The sequence below is a fragment of the Lolium rigidum genome, chromosome 7, assembly GCF_022539505.1.
Source record: "Lolium rigidum isolate FL_2022 chromosome 7, APGP_CSIRO_Lrig_0.1, whole genome shotgun sequence".
Taxonomy (NCBI): Eukaryota; Viridiplantae; Streptophyta; class Magnoliopsida; order Poales; family Poaceae; genus Lolium; species Lolium rigidum.
The window spans coordinates 50820540-50847224 of record NC_061514.1 but is presented as its reverse complement, the minus strand read 5'-3'; the positions used below and the strand labels follow the sequence as shown (position 1 = coordinate 50847224).

The following is a 26685-nucleotide window of genomic DNA, read 5'->3' as shown; positions in this document are numbered from 1 at the left end:
TACCTACGAGAGAAAACAGCCCAGATTCGTGACGAGCAGAAAGAAATCGGTTTCTCGCGCGATAATCCAAATCTAGTATGAACTTTTCTATCAACGACTTTACTTGGCACAACAAAACACTAAACTAAGATAAGGAGAGGTTGCTACGGTAGTAAACAACTTCCAAGACACAAAATAAAAACAAGGTAACGTAGGTAAAAACATGGGTTGTCTCCCATAAGCGCTTTTTTAACGCCTTTCAGCTAGGCGCGGAAAGTGTGCATCAAAGTATTATCAAGAGATGGTGTGTCAACCTTACCTTGGGCTTTACCCTTACCTTTCTTATTGTTTTTCTTTCCATTTGATTTAGGAAATATATGATTTCCTCCAGTGTAGAGGTGAATTCCGGGTGCCTTCTCCCACATCAATGACTGCTCCCAATAATTTCAGCGAGGATCTTCCGAGTGTGATTTTTCCTGTCCCTACGCATTCAATAACAAGATAATCAATGGATATTGTTCTTCCAAGAATGGTTGTATGCACACCTGCAGCTATTCCCTTAGGAATTATAACAGAGTTATTAATGAGAGTTATTTCTTCTCCTCCTTCATCGATTCCCCAAAGTTTCAAAGATTTATAAATGCTCTCAGGCATAAGGCAAAATTCAGACATAATATCACAATTGGCACGAAGAGTTCGATCACCGATAACAATTTTAACGATGAGGATCCCACAATGAAAGTTTAGAGTTCACTAGAACTTGTTCAAGACGATTACGAACATGGCAATAGTTATCATCCAAGCTAGATGTACTTATCTCGAGATTGTTTAATCTATTATAAATGCTAGTGAGGGCTGAATCAAAGTTATTAGCTGAATCATGTGATGCAACCAACTTCTTTATGGCATTAAAAGCTTGATCCCCATTGCAATGAAGGAAATCTCCTCCCACTAAAGTATCCAAAGCATATCTATAGCGAATCATAAGACCAAAATAAAAATTACTAAGGAGCAAACTTAGAGTCATTTGAGGTTCAGATTTTACGATAAGAAGTAAAAATTCTAGACCAAGCATCCTTAAAACTCTCCTCATCCCCTTGTTTAAAAGTGAAGAATAATTCTTCGAGCGAAGAAGTAATGGGTTCGAGCTAGACATGGTAACAAAAGTAACTAATTTTTTTTTTGTATTTTTAATATAGAGTGCAAGACAGTAAATAAAGCAAACTAGATAAAGTAAATGCAAGTAACTAATTTTTTTGTATTTTGATTTAGTGCAGCAAACAAAGTAGTAAATAAAACTAAGCAAGACAAAAACAAAGTAAAGAGATTGGGAAGTGGAGACTCCCCTTGCAGCGTGTCTTGATCTCCCCGGCAACGGCGCCAGAAATTTGCTTGATGCGTGCAGTTGACACGTCCGTTGGGAACCCCAAGAGGAAGGTGTGATGCGCACAGCGGCAAGTTTCCCCGTAAGAAACCAAGGTTTAATCGAACCAGTAGGAGTCAAGAAGCACGTTGAAGGTTGATGGCGGCGGGATGTAGTGCGGCGCAACACCGGAGATTCCGGCGCCAACGTGGAACCTGCACAACACAACCAAAGTACTTTGCCCCAACGAAACAGTGAGGTTGTCAATCTCACCGGCTTGTCAGTAACAAAGGATTAACCGTATTGTGTGGAAGATGATTGTTTGCAGAAAACAGATAGAACAAGTATTGCGATAGATTGTATTTCAAGTATAGAGAATTGGACCGGGGTCCACGAGTTCACTAGAGGTGTCTCTCCCATAAGATAAACAGCATGTTGGGTGAACAAATTACAGTTGGGCAATTGACAAATAAAGAGGGCATGACCATGCACATACATATTATGATGAGTATAGTGAGATTTAATTGGGCATTACGACAAAGTACATAGACCGCCATCCAAGCTGCATCTATGCCTAAAAAGTCCACCTTCAGAGTTATCATCCGACCCCCTCCAGTATTAAGTTGCTAACAACAGACAATTGCATTAAGTATTGCGCGTAATGTAACTAGTAACTATATCCTTGAACATAGCACTAATGTTTTATCCCTAGTGGCAACAGCACATCCACAACCTTAGAACTTTCTGTCACTGTCCCAGATATCAATGGAGGCATGAACCCACTATCGAGCATAAATACTCCCTCTTGGAGTTACAAGCATCTACTAGTAACGGAGAGCATGCAAGATCATAAACAACACATAGACATAACTTTGATAATCAACATAACAAGTATTCTCTATTCATCGGATCCCAACAAACGCAACATATAGAATTATAGATAGATGATCTTGATCATGTTAGGCAGCTCACAAGATCCGACAATGATAGCACAATGGGGAGAAGACAACCATCTAGCTACCGCTATGGACCCATAGTCCAGGGGTAGACTACTCACTCATCACTCCGGAGGCGACCATGGCGGCGTAGAGTCCTCCGGGAGATGAATCCCCTCTCCGGCGGGGTGCCGGAGGCCATCTCCTGGATCCCCGAGATGGGATCGGCGGCGGCGGCGTCTCGGTAAGGTTTTCCGTATCGTGGCTCTCGATGCGGGGTTTCGCAACGGAGGCTTTAAGTAGGCGGAAGGGCAGGTCAGGAGGCGGCACGAGGGCCCCACACCACAGGGCCGCGCGGCCAAGGGGGGGCCGCGCCGCCCTAGGGTTTGGGCACCTCGTGGCCCTACTTCGTCTCCTCTTCGGTCTTCTGGAAGCTTCGTGGCAAAATAGGACCCTGGGCGTTGATTTCGTCCAATTCCGAGAATATTTTGTTACTAGGATTTCTGAAACCAAAAACAGCAGAAAACAACAACTGGCACTTCGGCATCTTGTTAATAGGTTAGTTCCAGAAAATGCACGAATATGACATAAAGTGTGCATAAAACATGTAGATATTTCAATAATGTGGCATGGAACATAAGAAATTATCGATACGTCGGAGACGTATCAGCAAGGAGGGAATGAAATGACAGAGAGAACAAAGTTCTACTGGTGTGTTCCTGGGACTGACATGAGAGATGGATTGTGTCTCATTGAGAATGATGGTGACATTCTTGCAATGATGGCAGCTGTGAGAGAGGTGAAGACACTATCAGTTATGGTTGATCACAACAATTTCTTGCAGGGGCCGAGGACAGATGTTGTGGTGCCAATTCCAAGGAAATACACTGCAGGTGGAGATGAAACAGAGCAAGAGAAAGAGATTGTTGATGAAGAACCTCTGTCATTTGCATGTCTGTCATCAGGAGAGTTACAAAGTGAGGATGAGGATGATTCTGACACTGACAGTGACTTCTATGACAGTGATTATGATGCTGAAGATGGTGATGATGATCTGTTTGCAGACAACATTGACAAAGATGTTAATGACCACAATGAGTGCACAGACATTGTTGAGTTTGAGAATGATGCTGGGCTTGACCATGATAATCTGAAACTGAGCTGGAATACAGGTTCAAAGAATTCAATCCTGAAGTAGACATGGCAACCCCTGTCTTCAAAGTTGAAATGTTATTTTCTAGCATGGCTGAATTTAGGAAGGCTTTGACAGCTTATGGTGTGAATGAGTAAAGATTAGGAAGTCAAGGAATGAAGCAACTAGGCTTGATGCTCATTGTGAGGAAGGATGTCCTTGGATGATCAAGGTTTCAGAAGAGAAAAGGGAGGGAGCCATTGTTGTGAGACAGCATTGCAGTGAGCACACTTGTGAGAGGTACTGGGAGTTGAAGTCACTGACAGCTCATTTCCTTACTCAGATCTTCATTGATGAATTCAGAGATAACCAAAAGCTTGGTTTGAAAGCATTTGCAGCAAAAGTACAAAGGAAATTCAATATGTGCCCAAACAGATTTAAGTTGGGAAGGGCCAGAAAGGCAGCACTTAACATAATCCATGGGGATGAAAAGGAGCAGTTTGCACTGTTATGTGACTATGGGCGAGGAGTTGAGGAGATCAAATCCTGGATCAAGATTCTTCCTGAGCACCAATCAAATTAAATAAGCTGCAGATGATGTTCCCAAAGAGCATCTGGCCACATTGTATTGGTCATATGATGCATGCAAGAGGGGTTTCTTGGAAGGTTGTAGGCCTCTGATATGCATAGATGGATGTCACATTAAAACAAGGTACAAAGGAAATTTGTTTACAACAGTAGGCATTGATCCAAATGACTGCATCTATCCTATTGCAATGGGACTAGTAGAAGTTGAGTGCACTAGCTCATGGGAATGGTTCCTGACAACACTAAGGGATGATTTAGGGATTACAAACACTGGTCCTTTCACTATCATGAGTGACAGACAGAAGGTATGTCACTATCTACTCAACACTGGTCCTACTTATTCATGCCTTACATTCTTATTCAGACAAACTAGATGATTGAAACAGCAACAAACTAAATGCCTACTGCTTTAACCTTTCCTATGATAAACTTGGCCCTTGTCCTTGCCTCTACCAATCTTCAGAGCCTCTTTCATCTTCTTCATGCCCTTCTTCAGCCAGCACAACATAACTCCAGCCTTCACCTTTTCTTCAAGATTTGGTGACACATGGTACCTTCTTGGTTTGTCTGTTGGTTTTGGTGCATGCTGTTGGAAGTTGGATGACCTGTGTAGTCCTAAAGCACTCACCTAGCTCAGCTCGAGGTAACAGCTGCTTCTTGCTCTTCCCTCAGCCTAGCGGCAGCTTCTTCCTCCTCCCTACGCCTTGCGGCGGCAGGCTTCCTCTCTTCCAAGGTTCTCCTACGATACACTAGCAAGTGCTTGTCCGCCCTAGCCATGGAAGCACTTCGGACAGAGAGGCATCTCCGGAGCCGGAGGCACCAGTAGAGCCAGTGCTCCTCCTCCAACTCATGGCATTTTCCATCTTTGCTTGCATTTCTGCTTCAGTACATGGATGCCATTTATAGGATGCAGCACAATGGCATCAGCACACAAGCTGAACAGAAGGCACACTAGCTGAACACATGTAGACAAGTCCATGAGTTTGATCTGTTCTGTCTAGCCAGAAAAGGGAAAAGAATATTCTCTATTTGTGCATAATTTACTTTTTAAATCGACCTGCCATATTCTGAAGAATATTCTCTGATTAACATTGTCTCTATATTACAGGGCCTCATCAATGCAGTGAAGAAAGTTTTCCCTGATTCAGAACATAGGCACTGTGTGAGACACATTTACCAGAATTTTCACAAGAAACACAAAGGGCAAACTCTGAAGAATGATCTATGGGAAGTTGCAAGGTCTACAAATATTCCTACTTGGGAAAGAAATATGGAAAAATTGAAAGAGGACAGTGAAGAAGCTTGGGCATGGGTGGAGGAATTGCAGCCTAATACATGGATTAAAGCTTTCTTCAATGATTTCCCAAAATGTGACATGCTTCTGAATAATCATTCTGAAGTATTTAACAGCTACATTCTTGAGGCTAGAGAGTTTCCTGTACTATCAATGTTGGAAACCATTTTCAGCAAAATCATGCATAGAAATGTGGCAAAGCAAAAAGAGGCAGATACATGGCCTGGTACTATTTGCCCCAAGATAAGGAAAAAATAGATAAAATGACAGAATGGGCAAAGAATCTAGGAGCATCACATGCTGGAAATGGTGTCTACCATGTCACATCAAATGAATATGAGAAAACCTACAACGTTGACATGGTCGGCGAGGCAATGTGATTGCAGGAGATGGCAACTTACGGGGATTCCTTGTCATCATGCCATTGCTTGTTGCGAGAGCAGATAGACTCCAAGTGGACAAGCTTGTGCATAGCTGTTATAGCATAGACACATTCAAGAAAGCTTATGCATACAATTTGACTCCTCTTAGATCCAGGGTTCATTGGGAAAAAATGAATGGACCAATTGTGCATCCTCCAATCTACACAAAGGTCATGGGAAGACCAAAGAAGAACAGAAGGAAAACTCCAGAGGAGAAGGAGGAACATGGAGTCAAATCCATCACAAGAGCAGGTGTGACTATGCACCGCTGCTCGTGTGTGGAAACCCCAACCATAATAAAAAAGGACATGCCAAGTGGGTATTGGATAACCTAAATGGAGCTACTAATGTGGAAGATGATGATGTGGATGATCCTTCATCATGCAGACACTTAATGCCTATCACTCCTGGCCCTAGAAATGATCCAATGCATCAAATGAGAACACTGGTGCATCAAATGGGCCAAGAGGTAACTCCATGATCCAAGCCTAATTTTTCAATCTATGTTATTTGATTCAATGTTTCCCTGTACCAATGTGTCAACCAATGTTTCAACAGGCAGCAGCTCACTTCCCTCTACCAAGAGTGCAACAACCATTACCTGAAGAAAGTGCCTTTGTAGTGTCTGCAAGAGAGGAACTACCACCTACAAGGCTAACCACTGCAAGTGCAAGTGCAAGAGGAAGAGGAGCTGGCAGAGAAGCAAGATAAGCTGGAAGAGGCAGAGCTAATGCACAAGCAGATAGAGGAAGAGCAAGAGGAAGAGGAGGAGGCAGAGGAGGAGCAAGTGAAACAGGAAGAGGAGGAGGAAGACAAGCTGGCAGAGGAGGTGCAAGTGCAAGAGGAAGAGGAGCTGGAAGAGGAGGAGCAAGTGAAACAGGAAGAGGTAAAGGAAGGAAAAGAAAAGAGCCAAATATGGCAGAGGAGGCCAATTCATCACAGCCAACTGTGCCAACTTCATCAAATGCAAGAAGAAGAGGTTACAACACAGGTCCAGGATCAACCTACTACTTGCTTTTTGGTGATGAGCAACCCAGAAATGAGCAACCCAGAAATGAGTTGCCTGATTTGAATGAGGCATTCCCAAGTGACAATCCTGAAGAAATTCCAATTAGTCAGACATCACCTCAGTGATGAATTTGTAATGTTCTAACTGAATGATGTTTAGGATCATATTTATATTTGTAAACACTTGAATGCTATCAGTGCTACTGAAATGATGTTTGAACCCTACAATTTGTCTTCCTCACATTCGATGCCTGAATGCAAAGCAAGTACTTGTTGGAATTAAAGCAAAGATTGATATTTATTCCATAAACATAGTTGGTTACAAGCATGGTTTTCATCTAAACAAGCATGGTTACCACCTACATTTCCCAATTCTACCTCACACTGATCATAGCAACAAGCACTAAGAACACAGAGAACAAGCACACAATTACACATTCCCTCCAATCCCTCCTTCTAAGCTCCTGGCTATGTTTCTTCAGCAATTTCTTGTTCTCTGCCTTCCTCATCTCTAGCTGTAGCTCCAACCCCTTTAGCTCCATCAGCAGCAATGCATTCTCCTCTTGAAGTTTCTTCTTCTGCTTGTAAGAACAAACATCAACCAAGTCAGAAACTGAATTTCAGTTAACACACCAATTTCAGTTAACACAGAAAATTAACTCACCAGTGTAGATGGAGACGATGATCCTCCTGCTGTCGACGACTCCATTGCCCAACCATCGCCATTCTTCCAGAAGTACTCACCTGTGATCGTCGCCCACGGATCTCCCTCCTTCCAGATGCGCATGTCCTCCTCCTTCAGTTTGCTGGGGGTGGTGGCGGGGGAGGCTCGCCGCAGGCTGGCCACCCGAGCCTCCATGGCGCCAATCTGCTCCTCCGCATTGCTTGGAATTGCCGGCCGCCGACCATTGGGCTCGCCATGGCCGCCCTCTCCTCCTCCGATGCTAGGCGGCGATACGGGAGCATGTACTTACGGACCAGACTTCTCGTACCTCCATTGCCGAGTCTCCTCCGCAACCCTCTCCTCTGTCGCCGCACTGCTGCCATGGCCTTCCTCCGCCACCGCATGTCGCAGCCCTCCGCGACGGCCACGAGCAGGAGCAGGTGCTGGAGCCACGGGCCTGCCCCACCACCGCGGCCCACCGCGACGGGCAAACCCTGGCGGCGGCGTCCGGCCCGTGCTGTCCATGCTCCCCTCCCCTTGGTCCGCCATGCATCTAGGGTTCGCCGCCGCAGAGAGGAGAGGAAAGGGGAACGAGACGAGCGGAGAGGAGAGGAAAGGGGAAAGAGAGGCGAGCGGAGAGGAGAAGAAAGCTTCTGGTCGCGCGCGATTCTCGCATTCTGTAAGGACTTTTCTGCAAAAACGGTTTGACGGTTGACCAGGGACGCGTGGCAGCTCCAGAGACCACTTGTACCAACGGTGCACATCCAGGACAAGTTGTTGTACCACCTGAACACACTTTTGAAGTTTTTGTATGAAAATGCACATAGGGTTCTTGTACCTGTGGTGCAATTACCTCATAGGGCAAAGGGGGTCGCACTTACTTGTTCTCCATTTCTGAGAGTGAGTTTTGGTTCCCGACCTGAACGAGATCCTCTCATATAGAGCAAACTACTCAGGTGACTCAGTCAGAGGCACTAAAACGTAAAAAACTGCTGCTAATTCCACACAAAGTGCCGGCAATACTGTTTGGAGGCAAAAAAAAAAAAAAAAAAAAACTGGTGCATTTACTGGTGACGATAATGGTTTCCGCCAGCACTTTTTCAGCACTGCCTCAAAAATTGTATGCAGGCGTTTTAAACACTGCCTCTATTTTGATTTTGAGGCACTTTTGTAAAGTGCCATTGATTTCAGTTTGGGCCAGTTTTTAGTAATGCCTTTATTTATTTATTGAGGCACTTTTCTGAAATGCCTTTGATTACAACTTCAAGCATTCTTGAAAAGAGCCTGCAAATGCAAATAAAGGCAGTACTTAAAAGTGCTTAGATATTAAAATAAGGCACTCTTTTAAGTACGCAATTCATTACAGCATTTACCAAAAAATCAGTAAGTAACAATTCTAGCAATCATTGTCCCAGCACTCACAAGTGTAACTACAGAACCGAACTGCATTGTTAGTAATTAACTTACAGAACTAAAATGAACTCACGGTTCACAAAACTGAACTGCAGCTTCACTTTACAGAACATAACATAATTGAGCTGAACTCGCAGCACTTACATGTTTCTAAAGGCCAGTAATCACAAATCCACGCAAGCTAACTTGCATAACCGAAACATGTGAATCATCTACCTTTCTTTGATGCAATACAAGCATTAATGCAAGGATCATAACTATCCTTGAGACATGCACTTGTTGCCTGAAGAGATGGCAACATAGTGCCAATTCCATAGCCTTCTACAGTACTGCTTCAAAATAGTATTCCACAAAAAATAATTTGCATAGTCTTCAGTGTTGGATCAGTCCTAAGAAAACAATAATTAAACTGAATGCACCTTAAAGAGATAATTTTCAGATCTAGATGAACCACAAAGAAACTCTCGTAATTTTCTGTGAAATGTAAAATATGGAACCATCTTCCCAACCGAACACACATGGCATTAAGAATAAATTGGATACTGAACACTGATGTTGTTTCACTCGTATAAAAGTGATAAACCATTAACCCCGAAGAATATTTCTACTGACAATTTATATTGCTCAAGTTAGTGCTACCTTCTCTCTTGTCTACCATGGAAATATACTGCTTCTCCTTTAATACAGTTAAGTCCAAAATGAAAGTAAGAATATAACTTATAACAGTACCTGAGGGGTCGTCATACCAGGTGTAGCTTGCCCACAGAAAAGTTGCGGCCCAAGAGAAGCCATGAGAGGGTACATGGGAAGCCGGGGAGTCGCAGAAGGTGTCAATGGTACATTGCGCATCTGAGAGAATTGAGCTTAAATTCAGCCTATAAAAATGGTCAAGGATAGTAAAAAGCTCACTAATGAGGAGCCAAATAAATTTATCAATACTAAAACAAAGCTTTTACTGACAACATAGCAACTTATCCAACTACTGTATGCAAGTGAATGAACAAAGCATCCATGTAATAAAACAAGTGATATGGCTCTTATCTACAACTGTATGCAAGTGTAGCTCGAACGAATGAATAATGTGACAGAGCAAGTGATAATGCCAATTTGCCGGCCAGCAGCAACGCTCACATTATTACATGTATTTAATATGCTAAAGATATTCCATGAGTATTTATCACATCTCACTTTTACCAAACGATGCACATAGAGTGTAACCATCATGTAGTACATTCACATCGTCATCTGCTTATTTACTGCAAATTAGAGGCAAGCAAGAGACAGGGGATTATTTATGGATTCATTCATCTATCTAGGCACTGGTGTTCATCTTTTATCCTTAATTAGCTCAATGAAGGAAGCAGAACGACGTGCACCTGTAACCCCAAGGGCAGCGTGTGCAGGCCCCCAATCTAATCCAGGTAGAAGGCGCCATGTAGGCGAGGAACAGCGCGAGGTTCCCGAGCTCCTTGGCCGTCTACCCTCCATCGCCAGTGCCCGAAGAAGAGGAGGCGGAGGAGAGAGCCACCTTCTGCCAGCACCCAAATTCCTAGGATATGCACATGCTGGAGCAGGACATGATCAACTGAATTTGGAACAGGCAGACTGTTTACGGATCCTGAGCTCCTCTCTGGACAATTGCACCTACGAGATCGTCAACGCTTCAGCGGTCAAGACATTCAGCAGTAAGCATTAGCTAGCAGAACTCGTCGAGTCGAACTCATCATGGCAGAGCAGAGCAGAGATCAGTCACTTACTTTCCAGCTACATAACTGACAGGTGATGTAGTAGACAATGGAGATCTTGGTGATTTCATGTCCAACAACGTTCCGAGCATCGGCAAGTTCATCGTCGTCAGCTTGTCTGCATCATCTGGTGTGCCGGCTATGTCTGCCATCTCGCACGTCATGCCAGTGCTTCTAAGGTTTCTTGGATTCAATTGCCTCTTATACCTACTACCGACATTAATCAAGCAAATGTATTGTACGAACAAGTTCTTAGCCCTTTAGCTGGATGCACACCATGTCGCATTTTCGAATTCAGTCAGATCTATGAACTCGATCATGGCACATGCATGAGTGTCATCTCTGTTGTGAAGATGTACCACTTATTTTTCAGGTCTGAATTCAAAGCTAACTACGCAGAGTGGATAAATACAGTAAAGCCCAACCTCGGCCCTGGCATCCGGGAATGGGTGCAAGAGGCCGCCGCCTCGGCAGATGATCCGGCCATGGAGGATCTTCACACCGTGAGAACCGAATTCAGGTCCGCCCTCGCCGCTCCCTAGAGGTAAACAAACCAACCCATCAATCATGCAACTGCTCAAAAGAATTCATCTTTCTGTTTTGCTATGCTTGAACGAAGTTCGTATCGATTTGTAGGACGACGGCATCCTGGTGATCCCTACTGTCCCCGACGCGCCGCCCAGGCTGCGCATGGAAGCGGCAATGCTGGAGGATTTCCGGGCGAAGGCCTTCTCCCTGCTCTCCATCGCCGGCCTGTCAGGGTTCTGCCAGATCAGCATTCCACTGGGAATACGCAATGGCGTCCCGGTGTCGTTCTCGCTGCTCGCGCGGCACGGTGCCGACCATTTCCTCGTCGGCGTGGCGCAGGAGCTCTACGAGGCCCTCAGGGACGAGGCCGCCGCAACCTGGGGCTCGTCGGCTAAGCCTGATTCGCCTTCTTGCCAGCCGAAGTGAATCCTCCATCAATCCATATATACAAGATATTGTATGATTCATCTGTCTGAACATATATAATAGGTAAATGCAAAGTGTGTGAATGATGAATGATATTGCTGCAATCCATAACGATTTTCCATGATTTCTAACACATCCAAAGATGAAAAGGAGAAGAATATGCATATCTAGTGTAGGGACAATATGCTCACCATGCTCTCAGGATGGAAGCTGCGCCTCTCGTGCGCTAGTTGCAATTAACCTGTTCAAGCACAATTTACCAAGATACAATAAGAAATTGTCAATGGAATATTCAGTATGCAAGTAGAAAAACCTACGGAAGAAAACTATTTTGCAATTCAATATTTAGCAATTCAGATGCCATACTAAAGAAGTTGGATTGCACATCTGTGTTTGTTTTGAACAGATCCTCGTTTGAACTGAGCATCTGCGGGTTTTTTTTTTTTTTTGACTTGAGCATCTGCGTATTTTAGAAGTCAAAAGTGGTTTTAACAAATAACAACTACTCAAAGTGAAGATAAGTGCAAAACAAGTACTCAGTACTCACTAGGAGAACTACCCAAAGTGAAGATAAGAATGAGTACCATTGGGTGTCTACAATCCTACAATGTTTTGAGCCCCATCTACTTTAGCATACTGCATCCAACCTTGGTGAACAAAATGCAAAACAAGTAAACACAAGGTTTTGAATCCATACTTCTACAAAAGCATTCAGAAGAATCCATGCTACGCATAGTCGACCTATAGAAATAATTTAAGACCATGAATTAATACAATTTACATGTGCGCTTCCCTAGGTTCTGAATACAGAAGAACAAAATTCACAACTTCAGTTTCTGATTAAGAGGGAAGCAGCATTTTTATTGTGTCAGAATAAAAATTTATACAACAAACCCAACTATCAAGACGACAGAGTTTAGAAGAGCCTAGATAGTCTACAAAATCAGCTGTGATTTATTCTTGTTTAAACACCAAGAAAATGACAGCTACAAGTTACTGCTTATCCATTCTTTCATCAAAGGTAGAAGTGCTTAAAAGATACCCCAGCCACCATTATGTATCATATGACTACCTGTTGTGTCTTGGCAATATCAAACATCCCAGCATATTTACCGTTTTTTCCTTTTAATCTGCCCACATGGAGGTGGTTATTGAGAAAAACATCTTACGTGAATAAAAAAAAACAGAACAAGATTTCCCTAACAAACACAATACCAATCTACCTAATACTGTGTCAGCTCGCATTTATTACAAGTTTACCACCAGGAGCTGCTATTGCTACTATGGTGTAGCTAATAATGACCCTCAAGGTTCAGGAAACTAGATTTGGCCAGGTTACTTTCTGGGGGAATACTACAAAGAGGACCATTTCAGTGATATTTGTTTCTCTTGGAGGAGTTTCCTTTTGCTGAATTTGTTAAAAGTGGTGCTGGTTCGTTCTCGAAAACCAACCCTCATGCCGATTATATACTTCTCTTTAAGAAAAGTAAACTTCTAACTTCGTTGACATACCGGAATAGCGCATCTAAGAAACTAGTGGTCAAAATTGCCTATGCAAGTTCAACCAATTAATTTCTCCACAGTCCACATGTTGCACTAACTATTTCATTCAGTCCAGCATCATCAATGCCAGAATGAATAGGCTCTCAAGCTCAGAAAGTCAGGGCACTTGCATTCAACATTGTCTTCATGCACCCCAAAAATGACAAAATTACAATAAGCAAATTTCAAGTGAGAATATATGCAAATATGGTTTTTTGTTGAAAATTTACCAAAAAATAGAGTTAACAAACTTAGCGAGCACAAAATACCTTTTTAGACTTCACTTCTTGATCAACTTGTTGAGTTCCACCCATAAGTTTCAACCATAACTGCAATAACATTCTTGTTTCTCCTCCTGCACCAAGCAATGTTCAGTATAGTTTCCGGTCACAACCCAGAACAAAAAATGTCAAGATTCGCAACTTTTGCACTTTTGAAGCTCGAATCTATCCTGAAGTTTCTGACATTCTTGTAGTGGGATAACAGCATCTATTTCTTATCCTAAGCCACAGATGCATCATGCATGACGAATATTTCAGAACCAATATATAGTGGGATATAGCAAGTGAATATATGTTCTTAGTGAAAAAGGAATGTGTGAACAGTTCAAGAACATGTATTATTAAACAGAAAATTGAGAGCATACACCAAAAAGGATATCGGAACATGCAAACACATGGTATGTATATGTAGCATTTTTTAGGGAATGTACATGTAGCATTTAGAATGAAGGGAAAAAGGTAATGAAGAAAACTTATCTGTCACTTGGAAGTAGACCCATGTGGTACAATTGTTCCCCCTTCAAAGCTGAAATGCTTATTAGCTAATAGATCATGGTCCAGAATATAGCAAACCAGCAAAAGATAACCATGTAGGTATGCTCTTAATGCTTAATAACAGGAGGAGGAGGAGGCCTAAAGTAAAAATAAAAGCAGCTGAATATATGTTCTTAGTGAACAGTGCTGCATCTTAATCATCTCTACTTTCATCCATCTGCTCTACTAAATCTTGGTTCAAATCAACATACAGGCATATGTTATAGAGCTAACACGAGATTAAACCAACTGAGCTGCATCTTTGAAAATCAAGTAAACGAGTGACTAACAAAAATAAGGAACATTATACAACCATTGTCTTAGGTACCATTGCAGCAACATAGCAATTTTACAGCATCAACAAAAAATAGGGAAGCATTGTGGACGCTGAACAACAGAAAATGTAAGCAATGATATAGAAGGGTTACCAGACCTTTCAACAGCATAGAGCTCATTGTCAAACTTCGCAAGGCCATACAAAGGGTCTGTTTGGATTGTAGCCGGGCTCTGCCAAGCCAAAATTTTGGCGTTGACTGCGGGCGCGCCGCTCGTTCGGATTGAGGCCAACTTTTCGGATCCCTGCCAAAATTTTGGTTCTTGCGTTCACTTTTCAGCCGGCTCCTGGGTGAAACCACAGCGGCAAAAAGCTTCGCCAAATAATTGGCGCGGCCCAATTTTGGTAAGGCTAATGTGGGCACCATCCAAACAGCTCCAAAGTTTTTACCCCTTATATAAACCCTGATACTCTGAGCAGTTTTCAGGAGTTGTTTCAGAACTTACAACACACACCTGTTGTTCCAGAACATACAACGCACCAGCACATTCAGCAGTGAAACTAAGCACAAGTATTGCCTAATTGTAACATCAACAGTCAGACCACAGAAATTAAATTGAGTGCACATACCAACATGCGTAAGCCACACGCACAGGCCACGGAAACCACATAGAATGCAGAAATAATAGTTATCATTCAGATAACAACATGAGCAGGTCACAACCACAGTAAAGCTACGTAAATCACATTACATGCAGATGCAGGTAACAGTATATCGAAGTCATGAAAAATTGAGAAGTCTTTTGCATAACCCTCTGTTGCTAAACCCCAAATTTCCAACACTCAAAAACACTGCTGACTAACACTGCATCACTTCCCTTGACAAAAAAATGAGTCGTTCAAAATAATGCTCTAGCAGCAGCTAATGAACGCTCCATCACTGCCTTGACAAATAAATAGGTCACTCAAAACTCAAACGATGATGCTCTCTAGCTGCTAAGTGCTAACAAATGCTCTCTCGGTGCCTTAAGAGAGGAATGGGTCGCTGATAGAAAGATCAGATGCTCTGCTGTACCTCCAAACATGACCACTTGCACGTCCTCGGACCTCCAAGGAAGTTGTGTCCAACACCTCAGTGGCCCACATTCTCTTGGAAGCCAACGGCTGCAGTTTGCGCTTGACCTCACTCACCATGATAGGATCCGGACCAGCCAACACAATTATCACCTTCTGCAGCAACACCGCTCTCCCAAGGACCAGCTTCAGGAACCCAACCTGGTTTGTCCCGCCGTTGAACTGATCGAACACCACCTTCTTGACATGCGACTCCACGCATTTGATCGGACCGACACCCTGCCAGAATGTAGAATTGATCTTGTCCCCAGCCTTGACTTCACCCGGGTCATCATAGTAGTCAGTGTCATTGTCGGACTGCAAAATTAAAGCGCGCAATTCAGCGAAAGATGGAACAGAAGTAATAAAAATTCAATGCTTGTGATGACGCAAATTGTGAATGCAGAGAGCCAGAGGGTAAAAACTCACAGCCATAACGTGTAAGGTCTCTACTTCAGGGAAGCATCTCAAGAAAGTCAGCAAAGTTCTCACTTCCTCAGAGACTCTGAAACGCACCTTCAAAGCTAACACCTTGACGCTTGGAACCACTGCATTTGGGCTCACATTTGTCACCCCAGCCTGCAAATCATCGCACAACGATCAAAATCAATGCAAATCAGACCAGCACTCAACGATTTGTCTAGCCGGTCACTGGGAAACGGCTTACATTGTGGAACAGAGTGATATAGGAGAGAAAAAATGCAACCTTGATGATGGTGTTGCCGATCTGAAGCACATGGGTGGCCGTGTCCAAGTAGCCGAGCACGGCGAGCTCAGGAGCATAGCCTATCTTGACGTTGATTTTCCATCCGGCCTCGGCGGGGTGCGTGCAGTAGATGATGAGACGCTGCAAGCGCGCGGCGGCCATGACGGCGACCTCGTCCGCCAATGAATGCCAGAGCAGCAGGCAGCGGAGGCTGTGGCTGCCGATGCGGACGCGGTCGGGGTAGCAGTAGTTGGAGATGAGCGCCAAAGTTTCCAGCTTGGGGCTGCACGCGAGCACGTACTCCAGGTCGCGCTCCTCCGTGATGCCGTGGCAGATGCCGAGCTCCTGGAGGTGGGGAAAGACGTCGGGGCTGCGCGGGAGGCCGGTGGTGAAGGGGAAGAGCCAGACGCCGAGGTAGAGGCGGCGGAGCGAGGCGCCGCAGCGGAGGAGGGATGGGGGTAGCTGCACGGGCACGTCGAAGGACAAGGGGCGGTTGACGAGGGTGAGGTCCTCGACGCCCTTGTCGGCGAGGAGGCGGAGCCACTCCGCGAGCGCGTCCTCCTTGGATGCGTCGATGAGGTTGTTGGCGAGGCGGACGCAGCGGAAGGGGCCTGGGTGAGAGGCGAGGATGCGGGACACCGCGGCGGCGGGGGCGCTCCAGTCCATGGGGCGGCCGTCGGGGAGGAGATGGCTGTCGTCGAGGACGAGATGGGTGCCGCGCCAGAGGCCGCGCCAGCGCTGGGAGAGCGCGTCGGTGCGGGCGGCGTCCTTGACGGGCAGGCGGGAGACGACGTTGCAGAGGAGGTCGTCGGAGAGGGCGCTGATGCGGTCCTCGCCGCCGCCGTCGTCGGAGATGGCGGCGGAGAGGAAGGCGGCGGCGGAAACCGGGGAGGACGGGAGGCAGGCGTGCATGATGTCATCGAGCCAGGGGGACGTCGTCATGGCGACCGGCGCCGGCGTAGGAGAGAGAGGCACGCGGCGGTGGTCCGGTGCCGCGGTGGGGAGCAGGTGTTGCGTCCTTCCTTCCGACCAGTGAGAACTGAGAAGAGTCGTGTTTTTTTTTTTCAGAACAAATGAATGGGTTTGGTCTCACTCGCTAGGGTTTTGCGTAACTGGGCCGGAGCAGGATTTCGCGTCTGTGGATTTGGGCTGGAGGAAGAAGCGTCTGTGCTCATGTGTGCTACCACTACCAGCTACTCCAGCTAATTCTAAAATCACCCTAAAAAAAGCTAATTCTAAAAAAACCAATTCTAAAAAAGCTAATTCTAAAGAAAAATACCAGCTGCAGTAGACATTGTCCGCTCAAAAAACACTTAGAGGTTGTTTGGATCCGACATTTCATTTCATTTTGCATAAATAAAATGAATTTAAACTTTTAGATGTATTTCTTTTCATTTGAATTGATATTTCAACACCAATGACTTGTTTGCCCGACATACATAATTATAACTGAAATGAATTTCACTACGGAATTGATACATAACGAAAACATGATCTTTGCAAAACAAGAAATGTGTGTTCAACATGAAATGAATTGCAACACATAATAATTCATAACATCTTGACCTCACAACACAATTTCATAATGAACACATAGATTATCTCATCATCCACAACTACATATACCATGTTCAATTCCATAAAACAAAGATGCATTGAGACAAGAAAAAACAATGTCCAAAGTATTTGTGCTCCGCTTTCATCAATAGTCCTTACTCCTGCTCTAGCAGAATTATCCGTTGAGTAGAGTGTGCTTATTATGTCCCAGTATTAGATAACCTTGTACTTATAGGAAGCTACATGGGGAGGCCCTCATTTCCACCGTTTCCTTCTCTCTTTCCCCCTTCTCTTGAGAGTCACCTCCCTCTTCCTGGCTCCTCTCCCTCTCCTTTCCGACGGCCTCGCCGGCCGGAGACGACGGGGTAGAGGAGGTCGGCCACCTTCTTTACATAATAGCAGTAGTAGGGTTAGGTTTAGTTGTAGTTTGGAGTTTGCCCGTGTGGAGAATGGCGTGGTGCCCTTTGGGGTTTGGTCGCCGATGGCTGCTGGTGGTTCTTCTGTTGTCCATGGCGCTCGAGCGGATGGAGCCGGAGATGGGCGGCGGCGGTTTCTCTACTCCCCCTCTCAATAAGCTCGGTTTCATCCCAGATCTGGTGGTGATGGTGGTCGCCGGGAAGGAGGTTCCTCGCCTTCTCCTCGATCTGTGCTGCTGGGATTGTCTGCTGCTACTTCATACAGGAGTTCATACTCGGTGGCCCAACATAGGACGCCAACCTTAATGGCCAAAAGGTGGCTCCCTTCGACGCCGACGATGTTTTTCGGCGTCTACTCAACCTCCAGGTGGAGGCCTCTTCAAGGACTGGCGGTGGCGTCCCTCTTCTTCCCAGTTCCAAGTGGTGCCATCCCGGCACTGGCGATGAAGGCCACAACGGCAATCATGTGTGCTCAGGCGGTGGTGGAGGACCCGTTTGACAAGGGATTAACTTGTCAATGCCAACGGGTTGTAGACTAGGGTTTAGTTGGAAGTAGAGGGCATGTAGATCTCGAAGGTTTCAGCCGAAAAGTACTCGACGATTACGAAAACTAGGGTTTGTGAGACAATGATTCGATGCTTTCTTTGTCCCTCGACTCCCCCTTATATAGGAGGTGGAGCCGAGGGATTCGTATTGTACAAGTTACAGAGTCCGGGAGGGTTTCCAACTCATCCCGCAAGATTACAAATATTATCTCCTAATACAACTCTAGCTTTCCTTAGTAACAACTTGGGCTTCCGATTCTTCTTATTCTTCGAGTCATGGGCCTTCAGTAAACCCCGGGTACTATCTTCGGCAGGCTCATTGGGGATGCCTATGTCAGTAGCCCCCGAGATTTTGCTTGAATCGTAGAGTCAGGGAAAATCTCCACTGTTTATATTTATTCAACAACTTTAAACTTCTCTATATTTTTTCATATGAATTTCTATATTGTATAGGGATAATGGTAGTTGGGGCTAGTTCATCTGACGGATCAGGTACTAGTTAACAGCTCTAGTGGCAATCCGCAAAAACCTACTTCAAGATCACGTCCCTGGACATGATCTCGGGATACTGGTGTAAACTTCGACACGTGCCGCTTAAGGTCTTACCATTCTGTCGAGTCTCAGTCATATTTATCGGGTACCTAACGCGTCCGTTAGGATTTTTCTTCGTATCTATTGATACGGATAAAAGTAGCAAACCGACGTCAGAGACGGCGCCACGCCACACAGAACGGATCTGGGGTCTTACCTTCGCAAATTTTGCGGCATTCAGAAATTGTTCGCAACTTCGGCGTTCTGAGAATATATTGTCGAGTGCTTATTCGGCTGTTGGAATGGCACATTTTATTGAGTCAACGGATGACTTATATTGCTCTCCCGATGGGAGTATATGTAGAGTTACTTATAACTCGAAATATACTCTCTTGTTCTTCTATCTTTTCTTCTTTTTTTTTATAATTTCATCGGGCACGCGAACAGCGTTCCCGATGGGAGTAGCCCCCGAGGCTACTGAAAGAACATTTCCCGCCCTTTTGGGTTTTGTGTGTTTGACGTCAACACTATGTATATTTTTATGTGTGTTGATGTAGACAGGTACAAGCCATCAAAAATTATGTTGGATCGGTGTATTGGTTTAGCATGCTCGAAGTTCACGCGGTTTTCTGTTTCGGCGGAAGTTCCGGCCTAATCCGGCGGAAGTTCCGGCTCGACATTTTCAGCAGAAGCTTCTCGGCGCCGTCGTGCTCGGTTTTCTCTTCAGGACCGGAAGTTCCGGTGGAGTTGGCCGGAAGTTCCGGCCATGGAACTTCCGCCCAACTTCCGGGCAAGTTCCGAATTCCGAGTTTGAGGCTCTGTAATGTCCAGTAAGGTTTTCGCAAGTTTCCGGAACTTGGCCGGAACTTCCGGCCACCGGAAGTTCCGCCCAAGTTCCGCCCCTTCTTTTGCTTTGCAGGTTTTTTATCAAGGGCGGAAGTTCCGGTCCGAGCGGCCGGTACTTCCGGTGGAAGCCGGAACTTCCGGCCACCCTGGCCGGAACTTCCGGTGTTAGTGGATTTCGTCCCCAACGGTCAGATCTGAAAGCTCCACCCATATAAATAGCTTTCTCCTCCAAAGGGACAAGTTGCTCAATCATTGCAAGAAAAATCTGCCAAGCTTCATCACTGATACGTCTCCGACGTATCGATAATTTCTTATGTTCCATGCCACATTATTGATGTTATCTACATGTTTTATGCACACTTTATGTCATATTCGTGCATTTTCTGGAACTAACCTATTAACAAGATGCCAAAGTGCCGATTCGTTGTTTTCTACTGTTTTTGGTTTCAGAAATCCTAGTAAGGAAATATTCTCGGAATTGGACGAAATCAACGCCCAGGGGCCTATTTTGCCACGAAGCTTCCAGAAGTCCGAAGACGAAACGAAGTGGGGCCACGGGGTGCCCAAACCCTAGGGCGGCGCGGCCCCCCCCCTTGGCCGCGCCGCCTCGTCATCCGGGGCCCCGTGCTCCCTCCGACTTGCCCTTCCGCCTACTTAAAGCCTCCGTGACGAAACCCCCGCACCGAGAGCCACGATACGGAAAACCTTCCGCAGACGCCGCCAACGCCGATCCCATCTCGGGGATCCAGGAGATCGCCTCCGGCACCCTGCCGGAGAGGGGAATCATCTCCCGGAGGACTCTACGCCGCCATGGTCGCCTCCGGTGTGATGTGTGAGTAGTCTACCCCTGGACTATGGGTCCATAGCAAGTAGCTAGATGGTTGTCTTCTCCCCATTGTGCTATCATTATCGGATCTTGTGAGCTGCCTAACATGATCAAGATCATCTATCTCGTAATTCTATATGTTGCGTTTGTTGGGATCCGATGAATAGAGAATACTTGTTATGTTGATTATCAAAGTTATATCTATGTGTTGTTTATGATCTTGCATGCTCTCCATTACTAGTAGATGCTCCGGCCAAGTAGATGCTTGTAACTCCAAGAGGGAGTATTTATGCTCGATAGTGGGTTCATGCTCGCATTGACACCGGGACAGTTGATAGAAAGTTCTAAGGTTGTGTTGTGTCTGTTGCCACTAGGGATAAAACATTGATGCTATATCTAAGGATGTAGTTGTTGATTACATTACGCACCATACTTAATGCAATTGTCTCGTTGCTTTGCAACTTAATACTGGAAGGGGTTCGGATGATAACCCGAAGGTGGACTTTTTAGGCATAGATGCAGTTGGATGGCGGTCTATGTACTTTGTCGTAATGCCCAATTAAATCTCACTATACTCATCATGATATGTATGTGCATGGTCATGCCCTCTTTATTTGTCAATTGCCCAACCGTAATTTGTTCACCCAACATGCTCGTTTGTCTTATGGGAGAGACACCTCTAGTGAATTGTGGACCCCGGTCCAATTCTCTTTACTCGAAATTCAATCTCATCGCAATACTTGTTTTACTGTTTTCCGCAAACAATCATCTTCCACACAATACGGTTAATCCTTTGTTACAGCAAGCTCGGTGAGATTGACAACCTCACTCGTTTCGTTGGGGCAAAGTACTTTGGTTGTGTTGTGCGAGGTTCCACGTTGGCGCCGGAATCCCTGGTGTTGCGCCGCACTACATCCCGCCGCCATCAACCTTCAACGTGCTTCTTGGCTCCTCCCGGTTCGATAAACCTTGGTTTCTTTCCGAGGGAAAACTTGCTGCTGTGCGCATCATACCTTCCTCTTGGGGTTCCCAACGAACGTGTGAGTTACACGCCATCAAGCTAGATTTCCGGCGCCGTTGCAGGTGAGATCAAGACACTGCTTGCAAGGGGAGTCTCCACTTCTCAATCTCTTTACTTTGTTTTTGTCTTGCTTAGTTTTATTTACTACTTTGTTTGCTGCACTAAATCAAAATACAAAAAAATTAGTTACTTGTTTTACTTTATAATATCATGCATGTTTTTATTACACTAGTTTGGCATAATGGACAAGAATGATCTTCTTATTCTATTTCCTGATTTAAAACATGGATTGTTTGATGCGAAAATTAAAAAACCTATGGAATCTTATTTGCATGCTGGTAGTAATATTAGTATGAGCGCTTTGAACACCATTGTTGATAATAATATAGAAAGTTCTAAGCTTGGGGAAGCTGGTTTTCATGATCTTTTTATTCCCCCAAGCATTGAGGAGAAAATTTACTTTGATGATACTTTGCCTCCTATTTATGATAATGATATTGGTCTTTTAGTACCACCTGTTATGGAGGATAAATTTGATTATGATTACAATATGCCTCCTATATTTGATGTTGAGAATAATAATAATAGCTACTTTGTTGAATTTGCTCCCACTACAACTAATAAAATTGATTATGCCTATGTGGAGAGTAATAATTTTATGCATGAGACTCATGATAAGAATGCTTTATGTGATAGTTATATTGTTGAGTTTGCTCATGTTACTACTGAAAGTTATTATGAGAGAGGAAAATATGGTTGTGGAAATTTTCATGTTACTAAAACACCTCTCTATATGCTGAAATTTTTGAAACTACACTTGTTTTATCTTCCTATGCTTGTTACTTTGCTCTTCATGAACTTGTTTATTTACAAGATTCCTATGCATAGGAAGCATGTTAGACTTAAATGTGTTTTGAATTTGCTTCTTGATGCTCTCTTTTGCTTCAAATACTATTTCTTGCAAGTGCATCATTAAAGCTCATTGAGCCCATCTTAATGGCTATAAAGAAAGAACTTCTTGGGAGATAACCCATGTGTTATTTTACTACAGTACTTTGTTTTTATTTTGTGTCTTGGAAGTTGTTTACTACTGTAGCAACCTCTCCTTATCTTAGTTTAGTGTTTTATTGTGCCAAGTAAAGTCTTTGATAGAAAAGTAAGTACTAGATTTGGATTACTGCGCAGTTCCAGATTTCTTTGCTGTCACGAATCTGGGTCTACCTCCCTGTAGGTAGCTCAGAAAATTAAGCCAATTTTCGTGCATGATCCTCAGATATGTACGCAACTTTCATTCAATTTGAGCATTTTCATTTGAGCAAGTCTGGTGCCATTTTAAAATTCGTCAATACGAACTGTTCTGTTTTGACAGATTCTGCCTTTTATTTCGCATTGCCTCTTTTGCTATGATGGATGAATTTCTTTGATCCACTAATGTCCAGTAGCATTATGCAATGTCTAGAAGTGTTAAGAATGATTGTGTCACCTCTGAATATGTTAATTTTTATTGTGCACTAACCCTCTAATGAGTTGTTTCGAGTTTGGTGTGGAGGAAGTTTTCAAGGATCAAGAGAGGAGTATGATGCAACATGATCAAGGAGAGTGAAAGCTCTAAGCTTGGGGATGCCCGGTGGTTCACCCCTGCATATTCTAAGAAGACTCAAGCGTCTAAGCTTGGGGATGCCCAAGGCATCCCCTTCTTCATCGACAACATTATCGGGTTCCTCCCCTGAAACTATATTTTTATTCCATCACATCTTATGTGCTTTGCTTGGAGCGTCGGTTTGTTTTTGTTTTTGTTTTGTTTGAATAAAATGGATCCTAGCATTCACTTTATGGGAGAGAGACACGCTCCGCTGTAGCATATGGACAAGTATGTCCTTGGTTTCTACTCATAGTATTCATGGCGAAGTTTCTCCTTCGTTAAATTGTTATATGGTTGGAATTGGAAAATGATACATGTAGTAATTGCTATTAATGTCTTGGGTAATGTGATACTTGGCAATTGTTGTGCTCATGATTAAGCTCTTGCATCATATGCTTTGCACCCATTAATGAAGAAATACATAGAGCATGCTAAAATTTGGTTTGCATATTTGGTTTCTCTAAGGTCTAGATAATTTCTAGTATTGAGTTTGAACAACAAGGAAGACGGTGTAGAGTCTTATAATGTTTTCAATATGTCTTTTATGTGAGTCTTGCTGCACCGGTTCATCCTTGTGTTTGTTTCAAATAAGCCTTGCTAGCCTAAACCTTGTATCGAGAGGGATTACTTCTCATGCATCCAAAATACTTGAGCCAACCACTATGCCATTTGTGTCCACCATACCTACCTACTACATGGTATTTTCCGCCATTCCAAAGTAAATTGCTTGAGTGCTACCTTTAAAATTCCATCATTCACCTTTGCAATATATAGCTCATGGGACAAATAGCTTAAAAACTATTGTGGTATTGAATATGTAATTATGCACTTTATCTCTTATTAAGTTGCTTGTTGTGCGATAACCATGTTCACTGGGGATGCCATCAATTATTTATTGTCGAATTTCATGTGAGTTGCTATGCATGTCCGTCTTGTCTGAAGTAAGAGAGATCTACCACCCTATGGTTAAGCATGCATATTGTTAGAGAAGAACATTGGGCCGCTAACTAAAGCCATGATCCATGGTGGAAGTTTCAGTTTTGGACATATATCCTCAATCTCAAATGAGAAAATTATTAATTGTTGTTACATGCTTATGCATAAAAGAGGAGTCCATTATCTCGTTGTCTATGTTGTCCCGGTATGGATGTCTAAGTTGAAGAATAATCAATAGCGAGAAATCCAATGCGAGCTTTCTCCTTAGACCTTTGTGCAGCGGCATAGAGGTACCCCTTTGTGACACTTGGTCAAAACATGTGCATTGTGATGATCCGGTAGTCCAAGCTAATTAGGACAAGGTGCGGGCACTATTAGTACACTATGCATGAGGCTTGCAACTTGTAAGATATAATTTACATGATACATATGCTTTATTACTACCGTTGACAAAATTGTTTCATGTTTTCAAAATCAAAGCTCTAGCACAAATATAGCAATCGATGCTTTTCCTCTATGGAGGACCATTCTTTTACTTTCAATGTTGAGTCAGTTCACCTATTTCTCTCCACCTCAAGAAGCAAACACTTGTGTGAACTGTGCATTGATTCCTACATACTTGCTTATTGCACTTATTATATTACTCTATGTTGACAATATCCATGAGATATACATATTACAAGTTGAAAGCAACCGCTGAAACTTAATCTTCTTTTGTGTTGCTTCAATGCTTTTACTTTGAATTATTGCTTTATGAGTTAACTCTTATGCAAGACTTATTGATGCTTGTCTTGAAGTGCTATTCATGAAAAGTCTTTGCTATATGATTCACTTGTTTACTCATGTCATATACATTGTTTTGATCGCTGCATTCACTACATATGCTTTACAAATAGTATGATCAAGGTTATGATGGCATGTCACTCGCGAAATTATACGTGTTATCGTTTTACCCGCTCGGGACGAGCGAGAACTAAGCTTGGGGATGCTGATACATCTCCGACGTATCGATAATTTCTTATGTTCCATGCCACATTATTGATGTTATCTACATGTTTTATGCACACTTTATGTCATATTCGTGCATTTTACTGGAACTAACCTATTAACAAGATGCCGAAGTGCCGATTCTTCGTTTTCTGCTGTTTTTGGTTTCAGAAATCCTAGTAAGGAAATATTCTCGGAATTGGACGAAATCAACGCCCAGGGGCCTATTTTTCCACGAAGCTTCCAGAAGTCCGAAGACGAAACGAAGTGGGGCCACAGGGTGCCCAAACCCTAGGGCGGCGCCCCCCCCTGGCCGCGCCGCCCTGTCATCTGGGGCCCCCGTGCTCCCTCCTGACTTGCCCTTCCGCCTACTTAAAGCCTCCGTGACGAAACCCCCGGTACGAGAGCCACGATACGGAAAACCTTCCGGAGACGCCGCCAACGCCGATCCCATCTCGGGGGATCCGGGAGATCGCCTCCGGCCCCCTGCCGGAGAGGGGAATCATCTCCCGGAGGACTCTACGCCGCCATGGTCGCCTCCGGTGTGATGTGTGAGTAGTCTACCCCTGGACTATGGGTCCATAGCAGTAGCTAGATGGTTGTCTTCTCCCCATTGTGCTATCATTGTCGGATCTTGTGAGCTGCCTAACATGATCAAGATCATCTATACGTAATTCTATATGTTGCGTTTGTTGGGATCCGATGAATAGAGAATACTTGTTATGTTGATTATCAAAGTTATATCTATGTGTTGTTTATGATCTTGCATGCTCTCCGTTACTAGTAGATGCTCATGGCCAAGTAGATGCTTGTAACTCCAAGAGGGAGTATTTATGCTCGATAGTGGGTTCATGCCTGCATTGACACCAGGGACAGGTGACGAAAGTTCTAAGGTTGTGTTGTGCTCATTGCCACTAGGGATAAAACATTGATGCTATGTCTAAGGATGTAGTTGTTGATTACATTACGCACCATACTTAATGCAATTGTCTGTTGCTTTGCAACTTAATACTGGAAGGGGTTCGGATGATAACTTTGAAGGTGGACTTTTTAGGCATAGATGCGGTTGGATGGCGGTCTATGTACTTTGTCGTAATGCCCAATTAAATCTCACTATACTCATCATGATATGTATGTGCATGGTCATGCCCTCTTTATTTGTCAATTGCCCAACTGTAATTTGTTCACCCAACATGCTGTTTGTCTTATGGGAGAGACACCTCTAGTGAGCATGGACCCCGGTCCAATTCTCTTCTACTGAAATTCAATCTACTGCAATACTTGTTTCTTGTTTTCTGCAAACAATCATCTTCCACACAATACGGTTAATCCTTTGTTACAGACAAGCCGGTGAGATTGACAACCTCACATGTTTCGTTGGGGCAAAGTACTTTGGTTGTGTTGTGCGGGTTCCACGTTGGCGCCGGAATC

The 26685-nt window shown here is 44.0% G+C and overlaps 1 protein-coding gene and 1 pseudogene across 1 annotated transcript; one reads left to right on the top strand and one right to left on the bottom strand.

Moving 5' to 3' along the window:
• The first annotated feature begins 7766 nt into the window (after positions 1-7766).
• LOC124671336 lies at positions 7767-11623 on the top strand (annotated as a pseudogene).
• Positions 11624-14789: 3166 nt separating this feature from the next.
• Positions 14790-16889, bottom strand: LOC124671335. The gene is made up of 3 exons (XM_047207719.1): positions 15948-16889; positions 15671-15820; positions 14790-15559 (listed from the first exon to the last, which is right to left on the bottom strand). Exons 1-3 carry the CDS (start codon positions 16887-16889, stop codon positions 15155-15157), a joined length of 1497 nt encoding a protein of 498 aa, XP_047063675.1. The 3' UTR covers positions 14790-15154.
• Between the last annotated feature and the right edge of the window lie 9796 nt (positions 16890-26685).